The following is a 21,699-nucleotide window of genomic DNA, read 5'->3' as shown; positions in this document are numbered from 1 at the left end:
AAATCTTCAAACCATAAATGGTCAAGTGGCCCTCTTATACAGTTCCTTTGTAACGGAACTTCAATCACCCCGCCGAACCTTCCTCTCGGGATTATAGGAACCCTCAAACCTTTGATTCAAGCCTTTAGCCGCATATATATATATATATATATATATAACCATTCCTCTCGACCTTGGTTAATATAGATATTAACACATAACACTATTGGCGCTAATTTCCATGTATAATCCTTACACAAAGGAATTCCACACAATACGCCTTTTTCCTCCTTTATACAGGTTCTGCACAGAACCCGAGGTTAAAGCCTCATTGCAATATCTATCGGCTATCTTCACAGGCCTTACCACATATGTGGTTCATCACCCCTCCGACTCTAATATATGACTATCGGGATCGTTAAACACAGCTTAAGCCTAAAACCACCGGCGCAACTCTTTACACAATACAAAGGAATTGCATTAACCTTCCGTCCAAATCATATAATAAGCGGACTTCAAAGTTTATACACCGTAGTTTAAAGCGACGTCGGGTCCGTTCATCTGTCGACCCTTGGTACTATCACGAGCCTCTTTGCAACGCCGATTCTTGATCTCCCGAACTTCCGATCACTGATTAGCGCTTATCGATGATATCGTTATTGGCATATCGCTACGCTTCGTTCCATCGCTAGTCTTACTCCTCCGATTGCGATTTAGCGATCCAATTGTGGCCGTTGATCTTTGAAGATCCAACGACTGTCGGGATCGTTAAACACAGCTTAAGCCTAAAACCACCGGCGCAACTCTTAACACAATACAAAGGAATTGCATTAACCTTCCGTCCAAATCATATAATAAGCGGACTTCAAAGTTTATACACCGTAGTTTAAAGTGACGTCGGGTTTGTTCATCCGTCGGCCCTTGGTACTATTGCGAGCCTCTTTCCAACGCCGATTCCTGATCTCCCGAACTTCTGATCGCCGATTAGCGCTTATCGGTGATATCGTTATTGGCATATCGCTATGCTCCGTTCCATCGCTAGTCTTACTCCTCCGATTGCGATTTAGCTATCCAATTGTGGCCGTTGATCTTTGAAGATCCAACGGCTGCTGAGCATCAATTCTTTACTTCTCCGCTCGTCCCTTTATTTAGACCTTACGCCATTTTCAATGGTTTCTGCGGCTCTTTTGGGTTCTTCAGAGGTTCTTCCTCCTTCGCTATTCGCTGCGACTCTTCCTTCTGAGCTTCACTTTGCATGCACTTCTACTTCAAAGCAACTCTTGATCTTTCAAGTGGATCAATACGATTTCTCCGAATCGCTCTTCTTCTCTGTGCTGGACTCCTTAGTGAATTCCTGCTTCGCAACTCCTCTCTAAAGAAAACTCTGTCTTTCACTTGGATTCAATGATCCCTATATGATTCCTCTGAATCATCTTCGTTCCTTTGCGTCCCTCAGAATTCTGCCTGCAACCTATTGCAGAGCCTACGAATTCACAAGTAATTCATACATAAAATACTTCTTAAGCATACTGACATAGACAGGAAATAAACTCTGTATATATATGTCAAACAAAGATTACATTCGAGACTCCTTGGTCTCGCTCACACACACACACACACAGAGGCCCGATTTCTACTATTCGTGGCCTCTCTCTTTCTGTCCGTAGGCTTACATATATTTCTATGGAAACTTTGGATTGGATTACTATGAAGGACCTAATCAATCCTCTAACAAAAGCCCTAAAGCTCTCTACATGCATACATATGTGGCAGACTTTATCGACTCCATCTTTTTCTTTGTTTTAAAACAGAAAAGTCTCCTTATCAGCTCAATGGTCCACTTCTACTCTAATTAATTCCTAAAAGCTCTCTCTTGTCCCTTGAATCATGGAACTGTTTAAGAGTTGGATTTGACTTCTAACTCTTTGTCATTTATTCACTACTCATGTTCTCATTTATTTGTTTTGAGAGCATTTATATATTCTCCCATTAGCTAATTAAATCACACTTAAAGGCTTAAATATTGCATTAACTTGATACTTAGGAGAACTATTTCCTAAAATGTATGACCCTCTATGTCTACTATTTACAATGATTTTCCTTGGGCTGAATGCTCCTGCATCAGACATCCACGACATCGGAAGGCTGTATTTTCGTAGTCTAGTGGTTGTGTCCACTGTGTATTATTGAAATTTAAGTTTATGCTTTCTGGTAGTCCCTCACTGCGGTCTACCTCCACGCATATCCTGGCAAAAGTGAATATCCCCCTTGTAATTCTGTCTTCATCTGTCTTTAGGAATTTTCCCAATACATTCCCTATGGCAATTAATACATTGTGATGCCAAAAATGTAACGGGAGGTTGTGCAACTTGACCCAAACTGGCATCTTTGATACCACCATGGTGTTGGCGTCGAATTCCGGAAACCAAGGGGTCATAAATAGTCCTGCATTGCCCTAGAACCATGGCCCCTTATTGACAATATGTTCCATTTCTTGTACTGTTTTGAATCTGACTATAAAAAAGCCTTTGAGGCATAAGTATATTTCATAGTCTGGTGACCAGGTATCATAAATCCATTGGTGCAATACATCAGATTTAGGCCAAAACCCATTAAATCTGCATATAACTGATTTGGAATAGAGATCTGTGTATAGGTCTTTTACCTCAGGCATTGCGATGGTAAGAGCAGGATTCTTAGATTTTTGTTCTACAATGTAGGGCCCTGGAAGCTCGAGCGGTGTTGCGGTTTTGGTTTGTGCTTTTTCCTTACCTTTGACTGCTTCCTTGAAGGATCCTGTGCTTTTTGAGCTGGTTCCAACACTTCCACCCCTTAGACGCAGGTTAATTATGATGGTCGAGTTTGCGGTGATGCCATAATCTTGGAGTGTGAGGTTGTCTTGTAAACTGTGGCCTAAGCAGATTAGATTTTGCTGGCATGCTGGTATACCGAGGTGGTTCTGGATTTTGTTTCTTAGCTCTTGAATCTTCCTCCCTTTCCAGATCCTCCAGCAAATAGTCTTGCCTTCCAGTGTTTTAATGAAGATTTGTATTAGGTCCTCCATTTTTGAGTGTGGGTCTGTCTGAGGAGGGGCTCGATCTGTTGCCCATGTGCCTAGATATGTCAGATCTAAGCGTATTGATGCTTCCGTGCAGAGCTTCATCATGATCCAGCTGGCAGGAGCACCACCGATCTGCATGCCAAAGAGGCCCTTTCGGTTCTTGAGTTCAATGTTTACCAGATCTGGGGCGTGTTCTTGTATTGCTAAGAGAATATGCAGGTCCAACCCTGCAGGATCCGGTAGAACCTAGAAAAATACCAGATCCTTCCTTGTAGAGAGCTTAGCATCAACATAAAGGTATTGGGTATTGCTGGTTCGAGGAGATACTTCCGGATCTCGCCAGATCAAGGGCAACTCTGTCTTCTGGTTGATCAGATCTGATAGGATGTGTCTCAATCCATGGATAAGATTCTGATCCGGCTCAAGAACGTTCAATCCTTGCCAATGAATAGAACTGGCAACCTTTGAGTGATGGCTATTTCGAATCAGCGTTTGCATGACATCTTCTGCGTGGCCGCCTTTGGTTTTATCACCTGGGGAGCGAAATCCCTGTCCAGGGCTGCCATATCTTCCCAGGCCTCCAAGTGGAGCAATTATGTCAGCGCGAGAGAGTTTTTCGGCAACTCCCGCCCTCAAAACTCCCGCTTCTGGACTAAAAGGTGAAGAAAGCTTAGGTCGCAATGATGGTGTCTGGCCTCTCCCTGTTGATGGCGATGGGCTTTTCCTGGGCAGCGTAGGGTTGCACCTCCTGGGCTTGTTGCTGCGGCGAGCAGTTGATGATTTGAAGGGCCTTATACGAGAACGAGGGTGTGTGCGTGTACCTGACTCTACAGGGGATCCAGAATGTGTTGAGGATCCAATCATCGACCTTAATGGGCTTGCCCACCGCGGCCTGCCAGATCTCGCCATACCTTTGCCGCATGTCACAAACAGTGAACGCTCCATTCCGTCGTCAAAACCCTGCCTTCTAATAGTCCTGCTCTTCTTCTAACCCAGTTTTATATTAATACCCATTAATATTTTATTTTTCCTAAGTTTAGACTTAGGAACTCCATTAAAAATATTAATTATTTTAATATCTCCCAAACCGGGTACAATCTGTCCAAACCATTTCTAGGTATTGGAGATCTCATGTGCTTTAACCTCTCCACCGATTTTCATGGCTAGAGCACATCCGATGCTACCCCAAATCAACGGAGATAAGTCATGATGTCACCTTCAATGAAGATATGGCCCTTAGGAAGATCAACAACCTTCCTATCCTAAGGAAGGAGAAAGAAGCTAACACAGGAAATCAGGGTGAAAAAGAGGACAAAACGATGCCTAATGTTGATGAACCTATGGATCCTATTGATCCACTCCCTCATGAGCCTTCCTCCTCCAAGAGGAGACCCTCATGGCTTAGGGAGACTCTTTAAGATGCTGAGAAGCACATTGCACCAAGGGGTACTTTCCGTGAAAGCAAGAAGCCGAACATGTATCAAGGATATTTGATTGCCATGAGCACTATCATTCAAAATGAGCCTTCATCATTTGAAGAAGCCGTGAAGCAACAAGTATGGAAGGATGCTATGAATGAAGAATATGATGTTGATTTGAGGTAGCATCGGATGTGCTCTAGCCACGAAATTTGGTGGAGAGGTTGGGGCACATGAGATCTCCAATACTCAAAAAGGGTTTGGGCAGATTCTAAACAGATCAGGAGATATTAAAATAATTAATATTCTTAATGGAGTACCTAAGTCTAAACTTAGGGAAAATAAAATATTAATGTGTATTAATATGAATCTGTGTTAGAATGGTCCAAAAGACATGGATCAAATGGGATTAATCTTAGCCATTGATTAGGGACTTAATCTCGGCCGTTGAGATGTCAATAGGAAAAGTATAAGAGGAGGCTTGAGGGTCACTTGGAGAATACACCAAAGTGATTAGTCATTGTATTCTCCAGAGCGGGGTTTGCTAAGAGAGATAGAATCGGTGATCGGGAGAGCAGCTAAGGGGCATTGAGTACAGAGAGACAGAGAGGTAGAGATAGTGCTGGGAAGTAGCAGAGTAGCCAGAGAGAGAGACGCAGGGGCAGCCACTGCTCACGCAGGGCCACGCAAAGGCAGCTAAGTGTTGTGCAGAGGACCAGGAAGGCCAGCGTAGCTGACATTGAGGCTCAGAGAGCTGACGCAGGGCTTCCAGGGGCTGACACAAGCCAAGATAGGCTGACGTAGGGCCAGCGCTGGGCTAGGAGAGGCTGAAGCAGTCCAGATTGGGCAGACGCTGGGGTTTCAGGGGCAGACTAGTGCTGAGTAGCTGCCAGAAGAATTATCCGGGGTTTCAACCAGTAGATTTGTTTGAAGCGGAGAGGTGTTACTGCTAAGGAAATTCTCTGTTGGGTAGGCCAGTTTCGTCACCCAGATTGTACTCTGATATTGCTTAATAAGAAAACCCTCAGATAGCTGCACCGGTTTTCCCACATTGGGTTTTTTCAGGGACATTAGTCCAAAAATAATGGTGTCATATGGTGTGTTTGTTCTTGTTTCTTTTAGTTGTTGATCTGTAATATGTTGAGCATGCACTAGTGTTTATTTTCAGTATTGACATTGTAAATAACTTGTTAAGGAAAATAACTGGTAGGTATGAATAAATCAGATAAAGTGCATGGAGGGTTTCTAACTAAGTAAACTTAGAAACTTCAACATACGAGTCAGTTATGAAGAATGATGTCTGGGATGTGGTCCCTAGACCCGAGGATAAATCGGTTGTCACTTCTAAGTGGCTCTACAAAATCAAGTATGGAGTTGATGGAAGTGCAATAAAGTTCAAGGCTCTCTTTGTTGCTCGAGGCTTCTCTCAAAAGGAAGGTGTAGATTACAATGAGATATTTTGCATTTGCACCTGTTGCCTGATACACCACCATCCGCTCGATCATAGCCCTTGCTACCTCGCAAGGATGGAACCTACATCAGATGGATGTCAAGACCGCGTTCTTGCATGGTTCAATCAAAGAGGAAGTCTATGTGGAACAACCCGAGGGGTTTGAAGTTCATGATCGGGAAGCCCATGTATGTAGGTTGAAGAAAGCGCTCTATGGATTGAAGTAAGCACCCTGAGCTTGGTATGAGAGAATCGATAGCTATCTGATGAAGCTAGGATTCACTAGAAGTGAAGCTGATCCGAACCTTTACTTTAAGGTTGAAAATGATAAACTTTCATTCTGGTACTTTATGTGGACGACCTCTTTCTAACAAGTGTAGACCCTCTCATTCACAAATGTAAGAGGGAGTTGGCTTCTGAATTTGAGATGAAGGACCTAGGACCGATGCACTATTTTCTAGGGTTGGAGGTTTGGCAAAAGCCAGGTGAAATTTTCCTCTCTCAAGGAAAATATGTTTTGAAGATATTGAAAAGATTTGGGATGGTGGACTGCAAACTTGTGACTACTCCGATGGAACTTACCTTTAAGAAGTTATGTGGTAGTGTTGCTGGACCTGAATTGGGAAATGTTTCTGCATATCGTCAACAAATAGGAGCACTGATGTTCTTGGTGAACTCCCATTCGGACATATGTTTTGCAGTTAACACATTGAGCCAATACATGGTTGAGCCTCATCATATAGATTGGATTGTCGCCAAGAATCTTCTGAGATATCTTTGGGGCATAATCATTCATGGACTGAGATACATTGCCTGAAATGTGAGGCTGTATGGTTATTCTGATGCTGATTGGGCTAGCAGTGTGGTGGATTGGAAGAGCACTTCTGGATGCTGTTTTTTCTTTGGGTTCTGATTCGATATCCTGGATGAGCAGGAAGCAGAAATCGGTTTCCTTGAGCACTGCCGAGGCCGAATACATAGCTGCTAGTATGGCCTCTTGTGAAGCTGACTGGTTGAGGAAGCTCATCAGTGAGCTGTTTGGACATGTGCTGGATACCACCGTGATCCTCTGCGACAACCAGAGTGGGATCCGATTATCAGAGAATCCTGTGTTTCATGATCGCTCCAAGCATATAGATATCAGGTACCACTTTATTTGGGATATGGTACAGGCTCCATCACATTGGGATTGATGAACAGGTCGCCGGTATTCTGACAAAGCCTGTGGAAGGTCAAATTCTTGTCCTTCTGAGAACGACTTGGAGTCGTGGAGAGACCCTCTTATGAGGATCCTGTATCAGATGGACATTGAGCCCTGGGAGCTCCGGGGGGCTTGGGGTACTTCTTGGTGCGGTGAGCAACCATAGGGTGAGTGGTTTAGCCTTCTCCTAGTGGTTTGTTGTGTACAGAGTGAGTGGTTCATCCTTCCCCTGTGATACCCCTTGGCGACATGTGAGTTGGATGAATGGTTCATCCTTCTCCTGCTGAGACATCTGTTGATTTGGGGTAGCATCGGATGTGCTCTAGCCATGAAAATTGGTGGAGAGGCTAAGGCGCATGAGATCTCCAATACCCATAAAGGGTTTGGGCAGATTCTAAACAGTTTGGGAGATATTAAAATAATTAATATTTTTAATGGAGTCCCTAAGTCTAAACTTAGGGAAAATAAAATATTAATGTGAATTAATATAAAGCTGTGTTAGAATGGTCCAAAAGGCATGGATCAAGCCAGATCTAATCTTAGCCGTTGATTAGGGACTTAATCTCGGTAGTTGATTTGTCAACGAGAAAAGTATAAGAGGAGGCTTGAGGGTCACTTGGAGAACACACCAAGAGATCAAGATTTCGACTTTCTAGGGCTGGCTTTGCTGAGAAAGTTTAGAGAGTGATTAGGGTTGTAGCTGAGGGGAAATGAATACAGAAGCAGAGGAGGTAGAGATAGCACCGGGAGGATCAGCGTAGTAGCCGAAGAGAGGGACGCAGAAGCATAGAAGGGTTCACACAGAGGCAGCCATGAGCTGCGCAGTGCCTCAGAGGGCCAGCGTGGGAGACACAAAAGGCCAGAGGGTTGATGCAATGCTTCCTGAGGTTGACGCAGGCCAAGCCAGAGTGACGCTGGGCTAACGCTTGGCCAGAGAGAGGATGACGCAGTCCCTAAAGGTTGACACTAGGGTTTCGTGGGGCAGATTGGAGCTATGGAGCTACTGAAGTGTTTATCTGGGGTTTCAGTTGGAATATCTGCTTCCGAGTAGAGAGGTACTACTGCAGATATTTTTCTCTGTTGGGTATGCTGGATTTGGCACCCAGATTGTATTCTGAAACTGCTTAATAAATCAAACCCTCAGATTGCTGCACCGGTTTTCCCGCTTTGGGTTTTTGCAGGGACATTAGTCCAAAAACAATGGTGTCACTTGTGTGTTTGTTTCTTTTTCCTTCAGTTGATGATCTGTAATGTGTTGAGCACGTACTTGTATTTATTTCCAGTGTTTACATGGTAAATAACTTGTTAATTAACAAAACAAGTAGGTAGGAATAAATCAGTAAAGTACATGAAGGGTTTCTAATGTGTTAGACTTAGAAATTCCAACATGGTATCAGAGGGTGGTTGCAGATCACAGGAGAACTGAGGACATCAGCCGAACAGAGCAGCAACAACAGAAAACCACTGTCCCGAGTGACAGAAGCTATTCCTAGCAGAGTAGCAGCAAGGAAGGGGTGACACAGTGTCTGCGTCATCAAGATTGAGCCAGGAAGAGGCAGCATAGAGGTTGAGGGAGGCAAAGGCAGGCTCACGCATAGGCCAGGAGTGCTGACACAGTTGGCTGAGGAAGCTGATTTGCCGGTGCCGGGATTGCGCAGAGCCTAGGAGCTCTAACCTTCAGTTTGCTGGGGTTTAGGAGGCTGTGGGTAAGTTGCAGAGTGGAGCTAGTGGGGTACTGTAGTCAGAACAATACCTAACAGGGCAAGACCAAGGTAGAGGGAGTTGTTGCCGAGGTGGATTTCTAGCCAAGGAATCCAGATCAGTGTTGTAGTTGCACAAACGATTGGAGAGGGGCATCTCGACATTGGCAGAAGGGTTTCCAGGAGGGAAATCGAGGCTCAGAGGAGTCATACCGAGAACTTCCAGGAGGGAAGTAGAGGAGCAGTGAAATGGCACTACATGGAGTAAGAGACCAGGACAGACTGGACGGAGCCTCAAACTTCACGGCTGGAAGGCCAAAATCTTATCCGTACTAGACAGGAATCGTGTCAAGCACTTCGCCTTGAGGACGATAGCTATCCCAGTTGACCCGGCTAATAATGACAGGTACGAGGATGCAATGGCGAGGGCTAAGAGTATCATCCTTGACAGGGTCAAGGATCATATAGTACCACATATTGCCGAGAAGAACACGACACAGGAGATGTGGGAGGCCCTGACCAAGTTGTATCAGCATACTTCCGTGCAGAGGAAGATGCTACTAGAAAATCAACTGCGATCATACTAGATGCAGAATGTAGAACAGATCGACCAATTCTTCGGTCGATTGAAGGAGATCTGGGATTAGTTGACTTCCATAGGGGCAACGTCGGATCTAGAATTGATGGTGAGAACAACCTTGAACGCAGTTTCAAAAGACTGGGAGGTGTTTGTCCAGAGCATACTGGGCAGGGCGACCCTTCTAGATTGGGAGGAAATGTGGGTTTCTCTTCGCTAAGAAGAGATCAGAAGGCTGAGCAAGGTGGGAAGCAACGATAAGGGGATCAAAATCAAGAAGGAGGAGGATGTTGCCCTAGCATCTGAGGGAAAACAGGAGAAACAGAAGAAGAAGGACCTCTCTAAGGTCAAACGCTTCCACTGTGGGGAGCTGGGTCATTATGCGGCCCAATGTCCAAGGAAGAAGAGTAAGGGAGAGGCCTCTGAGACTAAGGCAGCGCCAGCAAGGGCAGAGAAGGAAGTGGAGACAGACGATGATTGTGCCATGAGTGCTCATGTGCCACTTCAGAAGAAGTGGGGAGACATCGAGTTGTAGTCAGGAGGATTACAGGCGATGAGGGGCAAGATCCTTGAGGTGCCTAGCCTCTTGGATTAGACCTTGCTACGGGAGTCTCGAAGAGGAGTCGCATACTGGCGAATGTCAGTAGAGACGGATGCGGATGGAGTGACAGAGGGAGCTACAGTGCAGGATTCCTAGGACAACGCGAGGCTAGCAGGCTGCAACAATGCGAGAGGCACGAGAGTGTTGCACCAGTGCAGGATGGCACAGAGAGGTGTGCAACGGTGCGAGATGCATGGAGTTGTTGCAGCAGAGTAGAGGGAGCACTTGTCAGTGACAGAGGGAGCTTCAGCATCAGGAGTGTTTCTAGCCTGACGGAGATGTCAGAGTTGGGAGATCAGTTACTTACTTCTCAGTAACTGGGTTGCAGTGCAACAATTAGCAATGGTAGTGCTATGGGCAACACAATGCAACATGATGAGAGGGGTTGCAGTGTAGATGCAGTAGTGGCAGTGGTAGGGCCATGGGCAACAACACAGATGCAGAGGGAGTTGTAGTATGGATGCAGTGGTGGCAGTGGCAGGGCCATGGGTAGCAGTATAGGATGCAACAGTGCAGAGGATGTTGGGCATCATGCCTAGCATCAACACAAGGACTGATGTCGGATGATCAGAGTGATGCTTAGTAAGGAGTATTACTAGAGCACAATCCTCGCTAAGAGGGAGTGTTGATTTGGGGTAGCATCGGATGTGCTCTAGCCACGGAAATTGGTGGAGAGGCTAAGGCACATGAGATCTTCAATACCTAGAAAGGGTTTGGGCAGATTCTAAACAGTTTGGGAGATATTAAAATAATTAATATTTTATTGGAGTCCCTAAGTCTAAACTTAGGGAAAATAAAATATTAATGTGAATTAATATAAAGCTGTGTTAGAATGGTCCAAAAGGCATGGATCAAGCTAGATCTAATCTTAGCTGTTGATTAGGGACTTAATCTTGGTCGTTGATTTGTCAACGAGAAAAGTATAAGAGGAGGCTTGAGGATCACTTGGAGAACACACCAAGAGATCAAGATTTCGACTTTCTGGGGCTGGGTTTGCTGAGAAAGTTTAGAGAGTGATCAAAGTTGCAGCTGAGGGGCAATGAATACAGAAGCAGAGGAGGCAGAGATAGCACTAGGAGGATCAGCGCAGTAGCTGAAGAGAGGGACGCAGAAGCAGCGAAGGGTTCATACAGAGGCAACCAGGAGTTGCGCAGTGCCTCAGAGGGATAGCGTGGGAGACACAGAAGGCCAGAGCGCTGACGCAGGCCAAGCTAGAGTGACACTGGGCTAACGCTAGGCCAGAGAGAGGTTGACGCTGGGGTTTCGTGGGGTAGATTGGAGCTGTGGAGCTGCCAGAGTGTTTATCCGGGGTTTCAGCCGAAATATCTGCTTCCGAGTAGAGAGGTACTACTGCCGAGATTTTTCTCTGTTGGGTATGCCAGATTTGGCACCCAGATTGTATTCTGAAACTGCTTAATAAATCAAACCCTCAGATAGCTGCAACGGTTTTCTAGCATTAGGTTTTCCCGGGGACATTAGTCCAAAAACAACGGTGTCACTTGTGTGCTTGTTTCTATTTCCTTCAGTTGATGATCTGTAATGTGTTGAGCATGTACTTGTATTTATTTCCAATATTTACGTGGTAAATAACTTGTTAATTAACAGAACAAGTAGGTAGGAATAAATCAGTAAAGTACATGAAGGGTTTCTAACATGTTAGACTTAGAAATTCCAACAACATCCTACCCATGCAGTCTGGGACTCATGGGAAGTACCTCGCATCTAGCCAATGAGTAGGGAAATGAGGATAGGGACCATAGTACTACCGATGGACGCATCGTGTACTACCGTACTCCCTATGCTAGGATGTCCAATATTGATTTGGGATCAATGGGAACTGAGTTTGGGTCAGTAAGAGTGGTATGAGGCGCTCTCTTTTGATTGGAACAAACTTCGGGTCAGTAGAAAATGGTATGATACATTCTCGATCACTTCTTCTTCTTCATAGTTCAACAAAGCAGTGCATGGATGGTAGAGATAGTACAGATTAGCAAATGGATTAGCAGGTGGAGTTATCCCTAGTTGAAAGGGAGTGTTAAAATTGGCAACTACGGCCAAACTCCAAATGGGTCATTTTATTTATGACAATTGATATTTTTCTTGGATTCCTCTCTCCGAGAGGTGTAGGATTGATCTAAAGATCATCTGATTCTGACATGTACAAATGAAGTTATGAATTTATTTTGATTATGGACAAATTGTCAAGGTCGGCCAACAAACTCATGTAGGCTTAGAAGCCCAATAGTCACATCTATTCATCCTCAACATTAGCCTATAAATACATGATGCCTCATCCTCATTTGGACACACTTCACTTCTCACACATCTCTCTCTCCTCACATGATTGGGTATGGATTTCTGGGCAGCTCTCCACACGTGCGAAGAAGGACTGTACTTTTCTGTTCCAATCGTTGACCAATGTTGACCAAATTTGCAGGAGGCTGTTTTGACTGCATTGACCAAGCGTTGACCTGTTTTTGGTGCGATTTTGGGTGGAGGAATTTTGTCTTAGCAGGCCGCAGATTTGGGCACAAGAACCGAGGCAATCTGACCTCTTGTTTGACCAACGTTCACTATACTAGGGTTGGCCACAGGGTTGACTTTTGTTGACTGGATTTTTTCGCACTGTTTTGGGTTGATTAGACTTGCGTTGGAGGCCGAATTTGATTGGGTTTCACTGAGCTGAATTGAGGAAGAAATATGCCCGGTTGACCAATGTTGACTTTTCTGGTTAGGGCTCATTTGCTGCTGTTATAAATTATCAGAATTTGTAAATTGTACTATCTCTCTACTGAACTATTGAAGACTAAAAGAAGATTTGATCAATGGTTTCCCCACATTGGGGTTTGTCCTTGGCTGGTGCCACATCTCGTGTCCTCTTGTCTTGGCTTGTCTTCCGCTGTTTATGTTTATGTTCTATCAACATTTTACTTACATGTTTATGTGATTGCTAAACTGAAATTGATATTGTGCTCATAAAGAAATTGAAGTAAAATTGCTCTAAAGCATAGAACATACCATTGTTGCCTAAAATTAACAATTTTTGACTCAATAATAATTCTTTTTACATGATTGAAAAGCCCATGAAGGGTCTCATTAAGTGGACAATGACTCTAATGACTCAGTATAAAACCTAGGAGTCCTCAATGGGGACTTTGACCTATAAAATGATGACCTAAGCATGAACCCCATGCTTTAATAAGTCATTGTAATAATAATTTTTTTTCCATTCTTTGACTCAAATATAAATATGAAGACTGAAGCTAGTTACATTCTTCAACAACTTTTTCCTGCTTATGCCTTGAATTTCGCACTTTTTGTGGCCCCAGAAGTTGCAGATCGAACTTGATGAGTGAGTGCTCCAAATGAGGTCGAGTTGCTGCCTTTATATAGGAGATTCTGCCCCTCAGTTAGGCCGACTTGTCTAGTTTGAGGCCAACTTGGTGGAGGAGGCCTAATTGACCTATTTTATATTAAAATAAATTTCTTTCTTGACAAATGAAGCCTAAGAAGGTTCTTTTACATTATGACATGGACAAGGACACTTGACATAAACCCTAGAAGCCTTCAATGGAGGCTTTGACCTAAAAACAATTGACCCAAGCATGAAACCCATGCTTTAATAAGTCAATTTATTTAATAATAAAATTTCCTTTTTCTTTCTTTTGACAAATAAATTACATCATGACTCAAATACAATTATGAAGACCGACACTAGTTACATTCTTCAACAGAGTCCACTTGGGCTTCTTTGTGGTCCTGCACCTTAATCATCCTATTTATCAAGATCATTGAGAAAATCCTTTTTCCTTAAGGATCTTAGGTCTAGGGCATTCTTCATCCCCAGGTCTAGGCTTCCTCTAAAGCCTTTCTTAGAGAGCCTTACACCTTGCTTCTTGAGAAAGTGAGCTCGATCATCTGAGTCTCTCCTATGAATGGGCTCTTGAAATCACTATCTGTCCATCATTAATATACCATTCATAGTGATTTCCCTCATACCGTGACCCCTCCCATCGGTGAAAGTCTGTAAAGAGCAGGGGACATTGGCTGAGGTTACAATTGGTCGTTGTCCCATTGTTGCCACTTGGTCTAGTAGTTGCCCCTTTAGAACCCCTCCTAGGACCGTTGCTAGATTAAGCGGTAACAAGTCACATTTCTAAAATTTCCTATTTCTGAAACATGTACTCACTTCTAAGTTTCATGCAACTTACCTCTGGCATGTTTCTTTTTTATCGCTGCTATAGGTTATATTTAGATTATGAATATGTATTTCTATTACAAGCAAAAAAGTGTAGTACATTATGTTGGGTCTTCTTTTGAAGAATTTTATTTCATTTAATTTAGATCATAGTTTTAAAAACTCGCTAGTCCAAACCAGTAACTAGTCAAACTAGCTGACTAGTAAAGTCAAGGTAATTAACTGCCACATAAATCCGGTTTGGGGACTAGTTGGTACGAGTTAGGTACGAATTGGTCCTAACTAGCTAGGTCTGCTACAAACTGGATCGGTTCATCAATACGTGCATGTGACAAGGAGGGGCACCTGCGGTTGGTTTTTAGGTGGTTTCTAAGGAAACCAAGGGTTTTTTATAGGTGGTTGCTTCTACTATTGCTGAGGTTGCAGAGGAGTCCTCAAACTCTGATTTAGGTGATGTTTATGTAGGTTCTGGTGATGATCCCATGTCTAGTAGTGGTGATGAGTTTGATGAGTTCTCATGTGGATCAATGATTTGTAGTAGGCTAGTGGCCAAGTAGCTTGAATTGTAGCATTGTTTTTGGACTCTAGAGGCCATTTATAGCCTCATTGGTTATGTATTTTGTTGATGATTTGTATTTCACTTGGTGCCATTTTGATATATGCACCCTTACATGTTATATAAATGAGCAAAATTTGCATATTTTGTCTCTAATGGTTTGGAATCATAACTTATTTTTTTTCATTAAAAATTTATCTATTTTATTTATTTTTTTAATTATGGTTCATTGAATCTAGTTTGAACCCCGGTTTGATAGGTGGCCTAGTTCAAAACCTGGTTCCAGTGTTTAAAACTGTGATTTAGATAAAAGGCAGCACTAGATTTTCCTATGTAGTGAAGATTTTCCTTATTTCTATGTACACTGGGCAAATGAACTAGTTATATGCTGACAACATAACCTAGGCTAGTTTTATTCATAGTTTTCAAAACCAGCCTTGCTAACCGGTTACCGGTCTAACCGGCCGGTTAGCAGGCCCACTGGTCGAAACCGGCCAAAAAACCCGGTTAGAGGGGGCACTTCTCCATTTTTTGCCTTAAACCAGTCCTAACCGGCTGGTTTAGGTTCCGTCCTAAACCGGCCGGTTAGGAGGCATGCTCACCGTGAGCCCAAAAGCGACTTTTTCATTGTGTTTTAGGGGTTTTGGAGGGAAACTAAGGGTGCTTTCCCTCCAAAAACACCCTCTCCAAGCCTTTAAGAGGCCCCTCTCCCTCTCATTTGTCTCACACATCTCATTTGGAGTGTTTGTGAGTTTGCTTGGGAGCTTGGAGAGTGTTGAGTTTTTGCTGGAGTAGTGGAACAACAGAGTTTAAGCTAAGTAGTAGTCATCATGCCTCCAAAAGCCAGAGATACTGCATGGGCTCATTGTGATATGGTTGATGGCAAAATGATTTGCAAATATTACCAAAAATCCATTCAAGGAGGGGGTATTAACAGGTTCAAGCAACACTTGGCTGGGATAGGAGGCCATGTAAAGCCATGTGGAGCACCAAATGAAATAATAGGGCATATTAGGGCAGAATACCTTCAGAAGTTTGAGACTCAAGTCACTGAACCAATAGAGAAGTTTGTGACTGCAAAGTTTGGGAGTCGAGACTCAACCAACTGAGTTTGATCATGATGACTCATGAGAAGTTTCAAGTGATAATGTTGATCACTATTATAGTATTATCATATATGTATACTGCAGTCTTGTAGTAGGCCACTGGCCCCATAGTTTGTAGGCTTTATTTTTGCACTCTAGAGGCCATTTAGAGCCTCATTGGTTATGTATTTTGTCGATGATATGTATTGCACTCGGTGCCATTTTGATATATTCACCTTTACATGGTATATAAATGAGCAATCTTTGCATATTTTGTCTCTATTGGCTTGGAATCATGGTTTTAAATCTTAAAAATAGTTTTTTTTCATTAAAAAATAATTATTTAATGTATTTTTCTAAAACTGGTTCGTTTAGACCAAACCAGTCCCAGTTAGACTAGTTCGGGTCGGTAAACCGGTTCATTAGGTGGACCAGTCCGGTCACTGGTTCCGGTTTTAAAAACATTGGTTTTATTCCTTTCGTAAAATGGAAGATTTGAGAATGTTTGGGAAACCTTTATTGAAGCCTTAAATACATGGTTAGAAAGCATCCAAGTAGATTTCTCTTCTTCAGCGTTCTCAACATACCAATTTGCATTCTTGGTAATATTTAAAACAAGTCAGTTCGAACCGTAAACCGGCCAGTTCATTAGCCTAAGCCTCTGAATCGATTAAAAAACTAGGTTATCTGAGCAGACTTGACAATTTTTTGGTCTGACCGGGCATAAACCAGCCAGTTTATGAGATAATTGACTAGTTTTCTCGTAAACCAGCCAGTTCCATCATAAACCACCCAATTTATTTACAGGCCAGCTGCAGACCCCACAAAATGCAATTTTGTGAGTTTTGAAGTGGTTTTGAGGGAAACTTGGGGTTGTTTCCCTCCAAAAACAGAACCTCCAAGAAAAACATGCCTCCCCCCTCATTTGCCTCACATATTTCAACCCTAGCAACGTTGGCATTCAATGGTAATGTTAAATTCTTAATGGTAATGCTAATGTTAAATTCTTAAATTAAAAGGAATCCTTTTGCTTAATTTTTTAACATTACCATGAAATGACTCAGGATGTTTGAGAGTGGTTTCGACCTCATTGGATTTCATATGGAGAAACTAGAATTATAGATTTCACTCAAAATTCAGCAGACTTAATGGTTTTCTGGATTTCATGGTTTGGGGGTTTGCAATGTTCCATTTGATTCTGTCATGCGTGAGGTATGAGATTGGCATTTGATGAAGACCATGAAGCCCTTTAAGTACCTTGCTGTTGGTGGCATTGATTGTTGAATTTTGTTGATGTTGGTGGTATTGATTGTTGAACTCTTCTACCATGGCCTTAACAAAAATGTACCCTTCACTCAAAGGAAAATAATTGGTTAGGCATGCTATGCTTTTTCTACCACATTATAAGGTTGAGGAGATGAACCCTTCACTCAAATCAAAATCATTGGTTAGGCATCTTATACTTTTTCAATTTCTATCATATTATAAGGTTGAGCAATCCAAGTTTGAAGACTTTGAGCTAGATGATGTTTATGTATCTCTTGTTGATGATCCCATTTTTAGTAGTACTGAATGAATGATGAATTTCATGAGTGATCATGTTGATCAGTGATTTGTAGTTTTGATGTCTAGTTTTGCTGCTACTATTACCACTACTACTGAGGTTGCAGAGGAGTACTAGGAGTCCTCAAACTCTGCGCTAGATTATTTATGTAGCTCATGTTGATGATCCCATGTCTAGTAGTGGTGATGAGTTTGGTCATAATGAGGAGTGATCATGTTGATCATTGATATGTAGATTTGTAATATGCCAGTGGCCCCATAGCTTATAGCATTGTTTTTGGACTCTAGAGGCCATCCAAAGCCTCATTGATTATGTATTTTGTTGCTGATATGTATTGCACTTGGTGCCATTTTGAGATATTCTCCTTTACATGGTATATAGATGAGCAAAGTTTGCATATTTTGTCTCTATTGATTTTGAATTATGGTTTTAAATCTTAAAAATATATTTTTTTTTTCCATTAAAAAATAATTATTTCATTTATTTTTTTAAAGACCGGTTCATTGAGATCTGACCAGTCCCAGTTTGACCGGTTCTAGTTTGAAACCCGGTTTGATAGTTGGACCGGTCCGGTCATGGGTTCTGGTTCTGAATACTATGCTTGGTACAATGGATTTGATGGTCCTAAAATATCTCTGGATATTTTGTGTCTGGATAGAGTACAACCAACCATACTATAATTGATCCAACATATTGCTTTTCTAGACAATAAGCAAGTGTACATTACTCTGGCTTATTTTTGACAATTACCTTTAGATTGTAGCAAATATTTACCTGCCTGCAAGTAACATTGATATATTGGAATTGATCTCTAATATATGGCAACTGACGGTGGAAGATGGAACTTGGTTGAGCAGATCCATATTTGGCTGCATGTCAAAGATTGCATTGTTACATATATTTTCAATCTTTTTTGATGCTTCTAGACTCTGGACATAAGCATGTGAATAGTGGTTTGTTAGAATCATTAGCTGCATGTAGCAAGTTCCATTCTCATTCACTCCAAGTTGCTGGGGCACAGTAGTTAAAACCAGTGTTCCACGGGGACGCGTCCCAACACCTGGGAAATGCGTCCCTGCGCTTCCTTGCGCTCCGGGGACGTCTGGGGTACATTTCTCCCCGTCCCTAAAAAAACAGAAATGTGAGGAAACTCGAAGGGGGGGGGGATTCCTCCCAAAAGAGGAAATGTTTCCTGCGTTTCCAAAAAAATTCGAGGTCAAATTTATGCTCACATGCTATTTTGTCGCCAAGCAATTTAATGGGCGGGTAAGGGTAAGGTACAGTACGGTCTGGAGTGTACGAAATATGAATTTGTACTTTGTGTCAAGAAAATTATGAGGTCCACTTGCAGAGGCGTGTTGAGCTTCTGACTGAAACTGATTTGTTCATTCATTGAATTCTATCGCCAATAATGGAGGTTGGTTGGGTATGGATTAGCCCTTTGCACGCTCCGAGAATCAGATCAACTAATGGCATAAATGATGCCAACTTCATAATCTAAATGACATGACTCGTGTTTTGCTTTTGTTCACGACTTCTTGATAAATATATACAATCAGATAGATCCATGGTCGCTGATAGCAGATTGTGAGATCAGAATAATATTAAAATAATGGTTTGGTAGCATGAAAAATAATTTTCATTGTTCTACTTGCCCTTCTTTCTTTGTTGGAGATATTGTTTGGATATTTATTCGTAAAAAAACATTTAAGATATATATGTTATGATGATTTAAAATTATTATATTTTTTCTTTTCTAAGAATATTGTTTATAAATTTATATATAAGTAATTAAATTAGATATTTTAAAATGTTTTAGATTTTTCTTTATTTGTAAAAAAATTATTATAATATAATTACTAATAATTTTTGATATATAAAATCTAATACATTAAAATTTCTATAATTAATAAAATAATTATAAAAATAATGAATAGCATTGTATAATTAATTATTAAAAATTAATCATTTATAATTTTTTAGTATTTTACAGTTACTATTTTTATTGGGGTCCCTTGTGTTAAATACCCCGACGCCCCCCCACGTTTCCTAAAAATTGGTGGGAGCTTTTGCATAGGCTGCTCCTGCGTTCCCCCGCTCCCCCGTCCCCACATCCCGGAGACTTGGTGGAACACTGGTTAAAACCAGGTGACTAGTGTCATAATACCTTGCTCTGTGCCTCCTCTTCTACTTGAATATAGTATTATTGTAACTTCACCAAGATGTGCTACATGATGGATACATTGTAGCTTGAGTTAAAAACAAAAGTTTTTATTTGAGGTGCTGCAAACTATGATTTAATGGCAAATGCTTAGTATTTAAATGGGTCTAATATGTCTTTGAACTAGGCAATTGGAATTTATCTTATAATACTAAACACTCTTCCATCACCATGTCAAACTGGTTGCAGGTTATCTTTTTGCGACAGGGAAACAGTACTATGCTCTAGCCCTGCTTGGTTTGATCACTCCGCAAATTATCCTCCAAGTAAGACCCCATGTCTGTTACTTTTCTAGGCAAGCTTAAGCTGAGTTTTATCAATTCTATTTTACTCGGGCTTAATTGAGCTATAGTCAACTAATCTATTTTTCTGATCTTTAGATATATTTGTTATCTCTTCTTCCATCTGTCATCCTCTTTTGCATAAACATAACTTGGTTGTTTTCTTGTTTCCTGTTTGAACTGCATAATTTGTTGATCAGTTGGTTCTGAATATCATGCTACTGTGCTTGAGTCTTTGAATCCATCTATGCCATACTATAACAATGGAAGCTTTCCTTTTGAATTTCAGTTGTGCACCTTCAATAAATAGAAAGCATGACTTCAATGGACTATGGTTTACTATCATCCCAAGATACATTTTTGTTTCTGCCATAGTCACTGGTTTTCGGGTTGTCAAAACATGTGCTACTTTGTATCAAATTATCTATAGCCGTAGACACCTAGAACTTTCATGACTCTTCAAGACCTACCAGTGAATAGATGAATAAATCACTGAAAAATTTGCAACATTGTGAAAAATTGTGATGTCAAACAGAAAACAAGAATTCACTTGGAAAAAAATGTGATTTTTAGAAAAAAAAGTGTGAAATTGTGATTTTTAAGAACAAAATCACCAAAAATCGCCAAGGCTTGAAAAAAAGGGCAATATAAACCTGAAATGTGATTTGTTAGGGTTTTTTATTTTTTATTTTTTGTCTATAACCAGCAATATCAGTTAAATAAATGACATCATTGATATTGAAGTTGATTTATTTACTAAATTAGAGATGTGTATATAGCTTAGTAGCAATATTCAAATAATGGTGGAAACAAATAAATCATAAAATCAATACTACAAGTTAGTCACCATATAGAGATGCAAACTAACGAGTGTTTTTAAGATAGGATCCTAAAATTTAAAAATATGAACATTTCATTATTGGTTCACTACTTCACAAAATCATACATTTGCAATTTGTAGGGCTCTTAAGAAGATCATCTTTGTTGTATTGGGATTTGCTAGGGCTGTTACTGTTCATCTTTATTTGGTGGGCAAGGAAATTAGAATAATGTAGTAAAGTTTATAATAATTGTCTATAATAAAAATTGAAATTTTTAGTTACAGGTGTAATGAATGGCAAAATAGTACAAAAGTTTAATCATCTCATTACACATTACTATAGACTTTCTAAAATGTTAAAATCCGAGAAACAGTTTCTCTCTTGGCATCATTTCTTGGATATTGTTTTTAACTTTATTGTATTATGCATAAAGGTACGTTCTAAGTTCATTGTCAATTTTTCTTTTTTTTTATGTGAACCAAATTGTATTAAAATTATATTATTATATGTTGACCCAATGTTATGAATTAGATGGTTCATAAATCCATATTGCACACATTAAGTGTAGAATGAAGGCACACAAAGCACACAAAGTGTGATACCCCTAGTGCAAATTAATTCTTGAAGGACTCTATGGTCTTATGTTTATTTGTAAATATTTGAAGTAGATACACTGACCATGAGGTGAAGACTAAATTTGAAATGTTTAAAGGACAGGTGTAAATATTTGTGTATTATTATTATAAATAAATAAATATATAAATATATAAATAAAGTATTCTCTTTATTTGAAAATGTTATGGGAGCTAGCATGAGAGTAATTAGGGTTCTTTGCTATCAAATAATTGTAGGTGGTCGGAGTCCCAGTGGTGGACAAGTTAAATGACAATTGTCACAATTATAACTTCCATTATCCCCAAGATTCTAGGAGGAATAACCATGACCAAGGAGACACCATAGTTGGAGATAAGTGCTATGCTAAGTAG

The 21,699-nt window shown here is 41.1% G+C and overlaps 1 protein-coding gene across 2 annotated transcripts in view; it reads left to right on the top strand.

The window, feature by feature from the left end:
- Positions 1–21,699, top strand: part of LOC149162409 (chlorophyll synthase, chloroplastic-like) — a 195,071-nt gene that overhangs the window by 147,714 nt on the left and 25,658 nt on the right. For both annotated transcript variants that reach the window (XM_089437253.1, XM_089437254.1), the window contains exon 13: positions 19,801–19,877. In XM_089437253.1, the coding sequence (XP_089293379.1) occupies positions 19,801–19,877 (77 nt within the window). The remainder of the gene's footprint in view (positions 1–19,800; positions 19,878–21,699) is intronic.

Source organism: Pinus tabuliformis, chromosome 5_2, assembly GCF_031772625.1.
Source record: "Pinus tabuliformis cultivar Carrire ecotype Pingquan chromosome 5_2, CPIR1, whole genome shotgun sequence".
NCBI classification, from domain to species: domain Eukaryota; kingdom Viridiplantae; phylum Streptophyta; class Pinopsida; order Pinales; family Pinaceae; genus Pinus; species Pinus tabuliformis.
The sequence above is the reverse complement of the archived record's forward strand: the minus strand, read 5'-3'. Positions and strand labels throughout refer to the sequence as shown.